At 38.5% G+C, this 13,764-nt stretch overlaps 1 protein-coding gene across 1 annotated transcript in view; it reads left to right on the top strand.

The window, feature by feature from the left end:
* LAMA4 (laminin subunit alpha 4) overlaps nucleotides 1-13,764 on the top strand; it is a 172,598-nt gene that overhangs the window by 54,324 nt on the left and 104,510 nt on the right. The window contains exons 3-4 of the mRNA XM_019537929.1: nucleotides 6,683-6,807; nucleotides 12,890-12,970. Of these exons, the coding sequence (XP_019393474.1) occupies nucleotides 6,683-6,807; nucleotides 12,890-12,970 (206 nt within the window). The remainder of the gene's footprint in view (nucleotides 1-6,682; nucleotides 6,808-12,889; nucleotides 12,971-13,764) is intronic.

The raw sequence follows: 13,764 nt of genomic DNA, 5'->3' as shown, positions 1-13,764 counted from the left end.
ACTGTCTACCTTGCCCTGACCCCTGGTCTGCACCTCAGGGGGCAAGGGCAGCACCTGCTTCTAAGGTTGCTCCTGCAGAGTCTCATATACTGGCGACCACCCCCGTGACCTCTCTTGCTGCACAAAATAGCTCCATCAGTGCATTCACCTGCCTGCCCACTTGCAGCAGAGCACACTGCTAGGAGCATGGTCTGGGGATGCCTGGAGAAGGACAGCAGCAGTGGCCATCTTCAGAGGAGCACCCTCAGGTGCCACTGTAGTAGGTGGGATAGATACAGGTTGCCAGATGTGGGAGAAGAGCATTGATCTCCTCACACAATGGGATCTTGTGGCATACTTCCATTGCTCTTGTGGCACATTCATAGGCTGCAGCACATCCTTTGGGAGTCACTGCCATACACAGGGGCAAAGCAAAGTAGCTTCTTTCTCAGATGTGTGGGGCATAAGTAGTCAGCACTGCTGAGACAGGGCTGATTGCAGCAATATTACTTGTTCATACATGGCAAGCTAGGGAAGGTCACAGATGGAGAAAATGCAGTTTTTAAAATTTAATCAGCATGCTTGAATAAAACATATTTAATTTATGAAATAGACATGACATAAGCTCAAGGGTCAGTAGATTCAAATTAGATCTGAATCCAGATTTTGTGGCTGAGTCCTCTTTAAGGCTGCCAACTCCCATGATTTTACTGCAAGGCACACAATACTTGGTGTTTTTCTCCTTAAAGCTTCAGCAATTTGGAGTCATGCTGTTATGTAAGAGACTCAGCTTTCCTTCAAAACACTAAAAGTAAATTTCTATCACTTGAGGGAGAAGCTCAAAATCTGAACCTTAAGAGGCTTAAAAAGCAAAAGTCAAATTATGTATTTTTAAATCTCATGAATTTGATGGTTTTGAGACCAGAGTCTCGATTTTGGAAGTAGACAATGTTGCCCATCTCTGTAACAGAAGGAATACATATTGCAAAAGCTTGACCAGAAAGCTTGCATCTGGAGCTGTACATTGTGGCTCAAGCCCATCTCTGTAGTTTAAAAAGTAAATCCAAAGAGTATACACATGTACATAGTGTTTGCATCATTGCCACCATATGATTTACTTGTTTATATTCCATTCACCTAGAATAATAATCATGACCAAACTATTTCTCTTCATGAAAAGTTATCCATGTTGCATTGCATTAAAAATAGTCCCTTTTCAACAGAGAAATCATTTTCTGAATTGATGATGGTGGCTTGATTCAGCCTCCAACTTTCACAGATAACCTACTCCTTTTCATGTTGAAATCATGAGAGTTTTGCCATCAACTGCATTAAATAAAAAAGTAGGTACCATACATGCACCTAATTCAACGGTATTACATTTGTTCAAACAAGAAAAGTATATTTGTCTTTCTACTTGCAAATGCTGATATTTACCCTTTCCCCCATCCCTTCCCCAATGGATAGGAGAGTGGAATTTAGTTTGACATATTGGAAGCATTGTTTTATTTCACAAAAGTCTCTCTTTGTGAGGTTTTTTGCTTTTTTGAGGCAGTTGTTTGTTTAATCTTCATTTATTTTCATTTCTGTAAAAACATTTCTTTTTTGCTGGGCAACTTGCTCCAGTGCCATTACAGGGAGACAATTCAATTTTCTACAACACTATAATAATAATATAATATTTTCACAGATCAGAAGCTCATTGCACTGGGCATGGTACAAAGACAAAACAAAAAGCCTTACTGCCTAATCAAACGTACGCACGCTATTAGGGCTACACCCACAACATATTTAGGTGCCTAATTTCTATTAAGATGCCTAACCTCCCCATGATTCAATATAAGTTTAGATGACTAAATAGGCATTAGACACCAACATACCCTTCTAGAACACTTAGTTCATATGACTTCTGTCAGACAATGTCATATAGCAGAAACAATAAAAGAAGAAAAAAGTGCTTTTTCCTGGAAGGACTTCACTTTGCATGGTGCAAAGGAATCTGGGATACATCTTAATACCACTTTTGTGAGATAAGATGCCAAGTGTAGTTGGCTAGATGACATAATGTAGGTGGAGGAGGAAGGATGGCTTATGTAGCTCAAGTTGAGAATAATATTAACACAGAATAATCTTTTCTGCAGAAAATACATGAAGTGTGGCTGTCTATAATAAAGACTATGTAGACTCATTCACCTTGATTTATAATAATCTGTAAGACTGTAGCAATTCAAACAACTTGACATTGTCTAACATAGGAAAATGCATTCAGAATACTCTATCATCTGACAGGCTGTTGACGATATAATGGTATATGAATGATTACATACTGTGGAGTGTATCTTCATTTAAAAGCACTTACAAGCCAGCTAAGCTTTAAAGGACATCACTGACTTGACTTTGGTTTTGTAATAATACCACTTGTATTAATATGGCTATCTGCAAAGGATTTGGGTTAAAATTTTAACTTAGAATAACAAATCTATGCAGCTGCTATGTCCTTAATTTCACTGAAATGCACCTTAATTTTTCTGCTAAAATGTGACCAATATTATGTTCAGTTGAACATGTGCACTCCTACCTGAGGAGACAGAGAGTGTGCATTGTCTCTTAAGGACTCTACCATAATCTTTCATGTTTTCCTTTTGTTATTTATTCCCTCCATGTTTATAAAATAAAAAACAACAATAAGAATAGAAAAAGTTTTAATTAATTTTTAGATCTTCTTTCAGAAGAGGATTTGGGATTATAAAGGTTGTAAGCATAGTAAAATTTGTGACTCAAAACAGTGGTGCAAAATACATGGTAATATGCAGGCAAAAATGCATGTAGGTACCCCTGTCTAGGAGTGCTCCTCTCCTGGTACTCTCTGAAAGGTAACTCAGTGAATCTGCCTTGTGGAGTTCCATCTTTCTTGTTTCTCGAATTATTTCTCTGAAAAAATGTGCTCAGTTAAAAAAGGAAAATGTGTTTTTCTGTAATTGTAAATCCCAGTCTCTTAGGGTCCTCAGAAACACTTCTGAAATCCAGTGTCATTTTTCCCTTCCTCAGTTTCACATAGATATATTCTGTTGAAAATGCACAGAATATATGTTGGCTCTGGAATGCTAATGGAAGTATACAGCATAAAGACACGTTTTCCTCCAAAGACAAATGTATGACCCCGAGTACACCAGGGAATCAGATTTGTTGAATAAGATGATAACATTTCCATATAGTCACTTTCCTGAATAGAATCACACTTGAAAGTGCCTGAGGCACTCAGCTAATAAGGTCTTTAGGGATGAAGTTCTGTTAACAATCTCCATTACAGTGGAAGAAAAACACCACAGATATGAGAAGTACCACCAAGTGCACTGCTTCCCTACTGCATTTATCACCATAGTATTTGAGCAGTTGGAAAACATCAATGAATTTATCTTAGCAATACCCATTGTGATGCATAGAGACCTGAGGATCGGATAGGTAAGCTGAATTGCCCAAAGCAAAATCAGAAAGTCTGTGGCAAAGCCAGACTGAATTTAAAGTTCCTAAGACACCTAGTTCAATGCCTGAATCAAAAAGCCATCCTTTCTCTTTCAACTTTGACCATTTGCATGATGCAATATTCCCTATAGAAGACTTGGGAAATGATAGTAAATAATCATGTATGAATATTGCATGATTATTCCACCTCTTGAAACTGTACTAGCCTTCCAGATTCTTTCATGCCACATCTCCTCTTGCACCATGTCTGATTTATTTTTTCTGTCTAACCTTCTCTCCTCCCCATCCTGCTTTGGACTCCTTCCGTTCCTAGCCCCATTTGATGTTTAATCGAATCTATAGTTCCAAGCTTTCTCCTACTTTGTTCCAAATATCACTCTGATATCAATCAATTGCATGTCATTTTTTAAAATCTAAGTGTAGCACAGCTGTTAGCATCTATATATAAAAAAATCCTCAGGTAAAGAACAGTTGTAAATTGTGCTTTTCATATTTTGTCTGTTGTAAGGACCCATCATGGATATATAGCTTTGTGTAAATAAACAATTATCATAATTTTTGTACATTAGTATAGTTATTCATCATACCTGTAAAGACTGAATTTGAGATTATTCTCAACCTGGGCTACATAAACCATCCTTCCTCCATCTACATTATGTCATCTAGCCAACTACACTTCGCATCTTATTTCACAAAAGTCATATTAAGGTGCATCCCAGATTCCTTTGCACCATGCAAAGTGAAGTCCTTCCAGGGAACAGCAGTTTTTCTCCTTCCATTGTTTCTGCTTATGGGCAGTGGAGAGGGGATGTGGGGTATAAATGTGGTATAGGAAGGGAACAGGAAATTATGGGATTGCTGGTGGTGGACTTCCACTGCAAAAAGGAATGGGTCACCCTTATAACTAGAAGTTCAGCAAAGCTTCCAGGTTCAATCTCAGGGGTTTATCAGTGCATTGTTTTTCAATACAGATGATCAGTGCATATGGCCTTGATGATGAGTGTACAGCTATGCCTAACTATCAGTTTTGACATAACCTGGATGAGGCTAAAACACATGTAGTGACCAGCTCAGGTCATCCCACAGGATTCATCCAGAATCTAAAATGGTCTAGGCTCTTCTGATCAGAACCTGCCTCAATCTAAAGAGAAGGGAATAATATAAAATTCAAAGAAAATAAGACTGGCTCAAGCTGTGTATTTATAGCTGTTGTACGAGGGGGTGCAGGCTATGCAGGATATAAACTGACTGGTGACCTCTAGCCATGAGTAAGTGAAAGTTCTCAATTTATACCAACATGTAAAGGTGATCTTAGTGTATCTAATTCAAAGCAGGATCTATGATGCCAGATTCAGGGTTTATGATTCAGAGGAATCACTACTGTTTTTTTCATTACATTTTCCTCTTTTAATTCTTTTTCCATGCTCCCCTTGTCACAGAGTACAGCACAGTGCAGTACAGCTGTAGTTCAAGGGGAATTTTCAAATGTACAGTTTTTGGGTGGCTCACAATAAACTCATTCCCCTGTAATTTGGTCCTCCTGGAAATGTAGTGTTGATTGCTGTAAGTCAACTGTATTGTTGGCAGGCACTGTACAATCTTCATCTTGCAGCTCTGCTAATGCACCTGAAACCTGACCTTCAGCTTCCCTGTTATTCCAGAGAGTGCCAATTGCTAACCATGCTGTGATTTTTTTGATGTGATTAAATTTCTACTAGAGAAGATGCTAAGGCACCAAGGTCATTTTCTTTATATCACCTATACCAGCTTCAAATGTAGAATTCTAGACAATGATATCTGACAAACTAACCCAAGACAAAATATTTCCCACCAGCTGTCAAAAATCTGTGCTAAGTGATGTACAGGAAGAATTTTAACTGGGATTATCACAATCGCTATTACACAAGGTATAACGCAGAAGAAAATCATACCAACCCAGTCTCTTTAAAGACAACTCACTAGTAGAGAGGGGATTTTTTCTTTTATTTTTGGTTGGGTTTGATTTTTTTGTTCCCAAAGAAACATTTTCTGGACGCCCTGCTGAAGTAGAAATGACTGAGATAGATTCCTGAATTCTGTTTTTGGCTCTATAATATTCACTCTCTTGCTGAGTGGTAATGGACAATTCACTTAACTCATCTGTGCCTCAATTTGCTATCTGTAAAATAGGCAATTTATCAATGCTTACTTAATCTCATCGCTTTAAATGACTTAATTAATAATAGCTTTCAAAATGGCTTGAGGTTTTTATGGGAAGTGGTAGTCAGGTGCATAGCTTTATAATCATCACCATAAAATACCATGGTGTCAATCCTCATCCAGCATAAATTGTCCTGGCTCTGCTGATTACAACATTGCTATGACAACTCATACCAGCTGGGGATCTGCCCCTTTCTGTGTGAGCTGATAAATTGCTCATTTTATGGATTGGTTTTACCAAATATTGACCAAAGGAGATTAAAACCCTTCTCAAGCAGGTGGGCTATTGCCTGATTATTTTGTATGTCAGAGAAAAATAGGAAAACTAATATTGAAGCTCCTGCACTATATTTTTCAGAAGACAGTATACGGCAGTCCCCTAAGTTGCCTCCTTTGTGCTAGCTTCTTTAAGACCAGGAGAAACACATAGTAATAAATCCGAGTATGTAAAATTCACGTAACAAAAAAAGCAAAGACACCAGCCTATTAGTCATTGTTAATCTACACTTTTCCTTGATGTTCACTTTAGTCATCGAGTTCATGGAATAACCCCCTTTCTCCCTGAATAAGCATGCATCTGTACTGAAATCTGTGATGCTTATATACACCAGTGGGCAATTTTCACTTTGGCTTGGTGCCAGGCAGTTAATCATTCCTTCCAGTGCATCCAGCTCCTAAACAGACCTGACCACTAAATCTGAATTCTAATGACATTTCTAGGTAATATACAGGGCACACTTTGTGTTCAGAGAGCCTTTCCATGCACATGCCCTCACTGATAGCTTCATCCTGTGTGCCACTTCGTCCACCCTCTCTGGCAGTCCAATTGTTCAGAACATCTTCATTTGTCATGCATTGCCAGTTACAAACAGGTTCATTTTAATCTGTTAGTAGTTTGAAGGGTTCAGATCTGGCACCAGTCCTTGTTCTGCTTAGCAAAGAACTTGCCTAAATCATTTCTGCTCAGCCTGAATTAAGCATCACCTTCCTCTAACATTTGTCACTCTTTTTGCTTTTGAAGGATTGCCAGAGAAACACAACTGGAGAGCACTGTGAAAGATGCCTGGATGGTTTCATTGCTGATGTTCTCAGAGGAGTGCCCACATCCTGCCAGCCTTGCCCTTGCCCTTTGCCATCATTTGCCAAGTACGTAAAACAGTCTTTTCTTTTCTTTTCTTTTCTTTTTTCTTTTCTTTTCTTTGTGCCCTTTCTGTTCTGAGTTCAGAGCCAGAAGCAACAATCCTCATTGGATATGGGAGGAGAAACAGATTGCTGCACTTCCAAAAACAAAAAGAACATTTTCCCACATTTTCATTTGTTTAAATTTATAACTGAGTGAAAAGGAAAAAGGAAAATAACATTTGATTTAAAGCCATATTTTTTCAGTCATTCCCATTGATTCCTACAAGCAAAGAGGAGGAAAATATCTGAACAGCTTTGAGCTCTTTTTCTAAGTAGGAAAGCTTCCTCAATGGTACAGTGTCTTTTAATAGCCTCCCAAATGCCAATACCATCCCTTTCGCGCGGGTAGGCACTGGAATAAGATACCAATGAAACGTGCGGAAATTGATCAGAGAAAGCCCATAACATGACAGACACCCAAATAAGTGGTATCTTGGCACAATTCATGAAATCCCAGTGTCTGCTATTTTATGCATCCAACTTCAGTAGAGACATACAAAATGCTGGAGGACGCATTAGAGTGTAATTTCAACTGACTTATAGCCTGGTTTCAATATGAGACTTTGAAGATTGTCAGACAACAAAGGTCTAGGCTGAAAGAAGAACACTGACAGCAGTCATTATTTCTGTGCTTTCAAAACTATCAAATAAACCACCATAGGGGACTTTGTATTAGTAACCTGTCATGGCATAACAAAGATAACTGAAGAAATTTTCATTCTCTTGTTTGAAACCTATATCCCATTTGAAGAAATATCTATGTAAATACCATTAGATTGAGAGGGAGGAGAGGTTGCTATCACTGAGGTTGTAAGACACTCTTTTTAGTGAGCCAGCTATTTCCTCCTTATATTTTCCGTTTAATTTTCCATCAGCCTTTCCTTGACTGAATTTCTTCCCTTGCTTTCAAGATGTTTGTTATGGCTACCAGAGGATTACTCTAGCACAACCTTGAATTGTGAAGACTTGTTTTTTGTTCAGCTGCTCAGAGGCACAGGATCATTATAACAATTGGACCAAACCTAATGGTCCTAAGTCCTACAAAGTATTTCCCAACAGCTACTTGCACAAGGAGACTGTGGGGTGGGAAATAGCATTTATAAAACATTAAAACATGACAGCCTTGACTAGATCAGAGAGATCTCATGAGGGTAGGGGCTGGAGGAGCAGAATAGAGAGAGGGAGAGGGAGGAAGAAACACAGAAAGATGCCCAGTTTTCTTCACAAAGATCTTTTACTATGTTTAAAAAGACGAACCAAATGAATGAGTTCACAAGTGGAGTGCATTATTTCCTCTTGTTTCAGGAGCTGGGTCAATAACATGACCACAGTAGAAACAGAACAGTTGCATGGCATTTTGTTTAGCAAATGCAATTTAATTTTTTTCAGGTGGCTGATTACCATACGACAACCATTTTAGTCTGCAGTCACAGTTCCCTTATACATGATATCCAGACATTTGAGGGCCACAACATAGCTGCAACTTTATTGTTTTGCATTTTTTTTCAATAATACCATACATTTTGACCTATATTGAAGTGGTCAAATAAAATATAGGTTTCCTGAAAGTACAGGCCTGACAGTCAGATGAGGTAAATAAAAATAACCCCATTGACTTCAGTTAATCTAGACTGATTTAGTTTTGTGGAGCATCTGATGCATTCTCTCCCAATGTTCCTCATTATAAGCGATTTCCTTAGTTAAACTTACATTTACCTCTGTTCCACAGAAAGTTGGACTTCATTCTCATTGTAACAAAATGTGTCAAAAATAGAAAAATGTAAAACTGGGATTATAAAAATATTTATGATAAAGCCCTTCACATTTTAGCTTTTTGCATAATTGTATTGTGTCTTTTATTTGGGTATTTTGAGTGTAATTCTGCCTTTCCTAAAATCAGTAACAGAATTCTAATTCAGCTTTGGGCTCTATCCACTTCAAGTCAGTTCCCCCTTTTCCTGTAAATATCTTTCTATACTGATGCTCTCTGAGCACTTAAAAAATATTCACCTGAGCTCTACAGCAATATTAATGGCTGTAAGACCTACCTCTCTGAATGAATTTGGTTGAAGATGTAGCATTGACTTCAGTAGGACAAGTATCAGGCAAGGATAGTATAATTCCCTATAATCATTCATGCTGTGCTTTTGCTTGCAAACATATTTCCACATCATAAAAGTTAGGGGACTTATCAGTGACTTATATTCAATTAAATCACAACTTTTTCAGTGTTAATATAATTTTTTAAATGTAAGTTAAACCCAATTTATAGACCCAGAACCTAATATCACTTAATGTAGTTGATTACAATGTTAAAAGACCAATTAAAGATAAAGAATTTCTGGAATATGCTTTGAAACTTTACTTTCAAAACTGTTTATGCATACCCCATAGATGATTATTAGTGATTCTGTATTCCTACTCAAGCAATGGTAATATAATTAGAAATCAGACTGCTGAGAGTCTTACTGAAACATGTCTGGTTTAATGCTATCATAATGTGCAGAAATGTGCATCTGTCATTGGTCCTGTTGCTGTTTTTGTATCAGTGCTAAATTGTCCCTTTCTTTCCCTTTAAACTGGAACATTACTTCATCTAAATGGCTGCTCTCCCTTCTGCCTCAAATGCAGCTTATTTTTCAGTGAACCATCTGCTCTTTTAAAGGGTCACATCTGAGTTATCTCAAGAAGTGAAAATAAGAATGCCAAGCTAGAAGACACTACCTAAAATTGTTGTGTTGTGAAGTGATGTGAACCTTATTGCTTGTGTCCTAGCAATAGCTTTCCTCTTTCCCTGTTTTATATCACTAGCACAAAGAAACCCAGACCTCAAAGTGGTGTTCTTGTAGCAAACTGCGTGGACCTTAGGTAGCAGAGCATGGTTTACAGGAGTGAGGCATCTGAAGGATGTACCAGGAAATTATCTTGTGACACCTGCTTGGAATGCTAGCTGTATCTGGCCAATTTATCTTTTAAAATGTATCTTAATAAAGATCCCTTTTAATTGTACAGGCATGGAATCTTCTGACTTTACCCAGAAAAAAGTACATAAAACAAGCATCATAGTTCATTTTGAAACATATCTATTGGTGTTTAACTTTAAACACCTCTCATGGATAGAAAAGGTCTTTATAGCATCTCTACAGCATGCAGCACAGTAGGGGCCTGAAATCAGTTGGAGCCTGCAGGCAGTACTGGATTACAAAAAAATAAATAATAATAATTGTATCTGTAATGTGATCTTCATGGCCGAACAACTGATTCAAAAGAATACATCCTTTTTTCTTTCCTTTTTAATTATTTCTTCCTATTTCTTGCCCCATCTGTTGGTAAACATTAGTTTTACCTCTCCCATAAAGCTAAAATATGGAATATATTAGAAGCCTTCAAAAGAAAATATTTGGAAGATACTTCTTGCTCGTCCATTTTGCAACAGAAATGCTATCCCTAAAAATAACAAAACCAATGGATTTTTAACACTCAAATGGACTGGCCAACAATGCATCCAAATCACTAAGCTGCCAGACACAGTTGTTCTTAGGATTTTTTTTTTTTGTCTGTCCCAAGTGTTTCATGTTTATTATCCTGGGAAGTTTTATAACAGTCCCCTAAAGTGTAATATCATCAGGTGGGGGGCGGAGGGGAAGGAAGGGAAAGGAGACTGGTCCAATTTCTAACAGATGTTACTGAATTTTAAATTAGAGGGAACTTTATGAGTTGTGTGAGGTTTTCCTTGCTTGCTTGTTTTTTGTTTTTTAAAACAAATGTCTAAAATATAAGGACTAGGATGGCCTTGGTCTTTCTTCATAACTTTAAACTGCCGTGTGATTTCTTCATCTATAGTGAGGAACTCTCTTATATAAAGGAAGAGGACAACTGCCAAAGGGTGGTACTTTGCTTGGAAAGTTCCCACTAAAATATTACAGAAGATAACATGTGAATCTGATGAGGGAAGACTCAGTTTAACTTCTGTCCAGTTATATCAATGTCTCCGAACAAGACATAGTTATTCTACTCTGGAAATCATCCCTTAGACATACAGTAGGAACAGTGAAGCAACTATTGACACACTTTTTATTTTGCTTGTTCCTGAGACAAACAGTACATAAGTCAGGCTCTGTCCCCCTATTCTCACCCCTCTATGCCTTTTAGTACACAAAGGGCGCTTCTACACATTGCTGTATGGCAACATTGCTACGGCAGCATGATTTAGTACGTCCTTTTTGAAGTACTGAAGCATGGAGCAGTATGAGTGGTTACTGCACTGTGTATGCTGCTCATGGTTAGATTTTGCTGCCACAGCAGTGCACTATAACAGAGGAGCGCACCACTACAATGATGTATCTGGCAATCATGTGTAGACCGACATAATCACTACATCGCCATAGCACAGCATATGGCCATGTAGCATATCGCTATGTCATTGTGGGGTGACGTGTAGGTGCGCCCAGAAAGGATGGAATCTGGTTACTCCTGCACAACGGAAAATTACAGTAGGTTACAGGAGCTCTCAGATGGCATAAAGTTGCTGGAGCCTGATATTATGTCAGCAACTCCATACCCTAGGACAGAGAAGAAGCTCTGCTCTGCCAATTCTCAGTTGGTGCATAGTCCTTTAAAAACTATAGCCAACTGATCAAAATTAGAAGATGGTTACCACTAGGACCAAGGAGTCTCCAATGTAAGACACGTGCACATCGTACCTGACTGTACACTGGTGCCCAGTGATGATAAGTGAGTTTCAGCTCAGAAGGGAACCTAGTCACATATTTTCTAAACTGACTACAAATGCTTTTTTCATAATTGTTCTTGAGTGTAATTGCAGCTAAGATGTGTTGCCCTCATCCACTTGTGTAGGGATTGGCACTTCCTGCCTTCACTAATCACGCTATGGGCATTCTTTGGAATCAAACCCCATGTAAAAGCCTCTGGGTCTCACATTTTGTGATGCCATTATTTTTTTTCAAAAAATTCAAACTCAGGCCTGAAGCATAAAAAGTAAAGGAAACCAGGGCGTTAGAATACCATACCAATAAAGCCACTCCAACAGTTAGCACTTATCAGTACTCTTTCTGGCAGGTTGAGCAGAGGCTAAGGACTGAAAGGATGTATAGACTAACTGACAGAACAAGGAACAATGGTCTCAAGTTGCAGCAAGAGAAGTTTAGGTTGGATATTAGGAAAAACTTTCTCAGTAGGAGGGTGGTGAAGCACTGGAACAGGTAGCCTGGAGAGGTGGTGGAATCTCCATCCTTAGAGGTTTTGAATTCCTTGCTCAACAAAGCCATGTCTGGAACGATCTACTTAGGGATGGTCCTGCTTTGAGCAGGGCATTGGACCAGATGACCTACTGAAGTCCCTTGCAACTCAATTTTCTATGATTCACCTGTTCACTCCTAGAGATGGTAGAGGACCCTCAGGTGGTTTGAGTATAGATTCATGAACATCAGTGCTGCTGTGCCAGCTGACAGCACCTGGTAGTTGCAGGTCAGGTCTGAGGGATGGCCCTGTTGGGACTGTATTAAGACAAAATTGCTGTCGCTGCTAGTCCTGTATCCTATTTGTAGTAAAAAATACAGATTTCAGCTCCCATAATGCTCCATCCATCACCTATTGAAAACAATACATCAGCTTCAACATTTTAAAATAAAAAGAGGGGGAGGGGAGCACAGTTAAATTCATAGGAAATATACAATTGCCTTGAACACAAGCTCTTTATTCAAAATATACAGCATGTGTAAGAGTATGAAAGTACATCTGAACTAGGCTACACGAAGGAAGTCAGTATATTTTATTATATGTATCATGCTACAGCCATGCATGATGCCTTCCAGATTAAATGAAAAGGCAAGGCATTGAATGTCTCTTGTATCGTGTACAGTGTCCTTTGCGTGCTATTGATATCAAGAGAAGATGATGGTGCTTACCCCAGGTTACCTTAAGCTTTAGGTCACATAAATAATGTATGTTTATGCTGCAAAAAATGTTGACATGGGTTAGTCATAAGTGTTGCTGATCTTGATTGATTTATTTAAATATTTTTTAGTTTTGCAGTTGCCTGTTACAGAAAAAGTGGAGTAGTGCGCTGTGTCTGTAAAGAAAACTATGCAGGATCCAACTGCGAAAGGTAAGCAGCGCAGCAGTCTGACTCAACGCTCAAGCTTGCCAAAGTTTCAGGGGCCTTCAGGGAGTTTTCCCATACTGGGGAATATTCTTTGCTTGACACTCCCTGGGCTGGATTATGTTTGTGTGTCTACAGGACTTGAGCCTGTGCCCATTAAAACCAATACAAATTTGCTATTGATTTCAACAGGGGAAGGATAACAATCCACATTTTGTACATTTTATCCACTTTTTGCATTTTACTTCATAAAACCAGCCTTTTCAGAGGAAAATAATTTTGGAATGCTGAAAACAACTGATAGCTAAAGTGAAAAATTAGCTCCTGTATTGTATGCCTCTAACATTCCCTTCACCCTCCTCAAAATGACAGCTTTCTGTTAATTACACTTGAACTGAGTACTTGCTCACACCATTAGCAAAATTATGTTGTTTAAATTCTGAATGATGTTTCGATAAAAATTGTTGAGCCAGCAATCCTTTTCAAGTTTTCCAGATGTCCATTAATAGTTTCTACTACTACTTATTAAGAGTTATAATGTCTGCAAATACAGCTTTATGGCATAATACACTTTACTGTTTTATCTTGCAAAGGACCAGTTTCTGACACCCTCACTAATGCTGTATGAAATTTCATTGAAATCAATGGGCCTGGTTCTAAGTTAAACCCTGTTACACTCCCACTGGCAAAAAATTAATGAGGGTGGTGGTATAAGTTAGATCTGCTATAACTGCTACCAAGCTGAGGTGTCAGGGCAGGATATGGATGCCTCAGCTGATTCCCCAATGTCCTGCCAGGCC

The sequence above is a fragment of the Crocodylus porosus genome, unplaced genomic scaffold (assembly GCF_001723895.1).
Source record: "Crocodylus porosus isolate Cpor-Errol unplaced genomic scaffold, CroPor_comp1, whole genome shotgun sequence".
Taxonomy (NCBI): domain Eukaryota; kingdom Metazoa; phylum Chordata; order Crocodylia; family Crocodylidae; genus Crocodylus; species Crocodylus porosus.
This window is presented reverse-complemented; position numbering and strand designations above follow the sequence as displayed.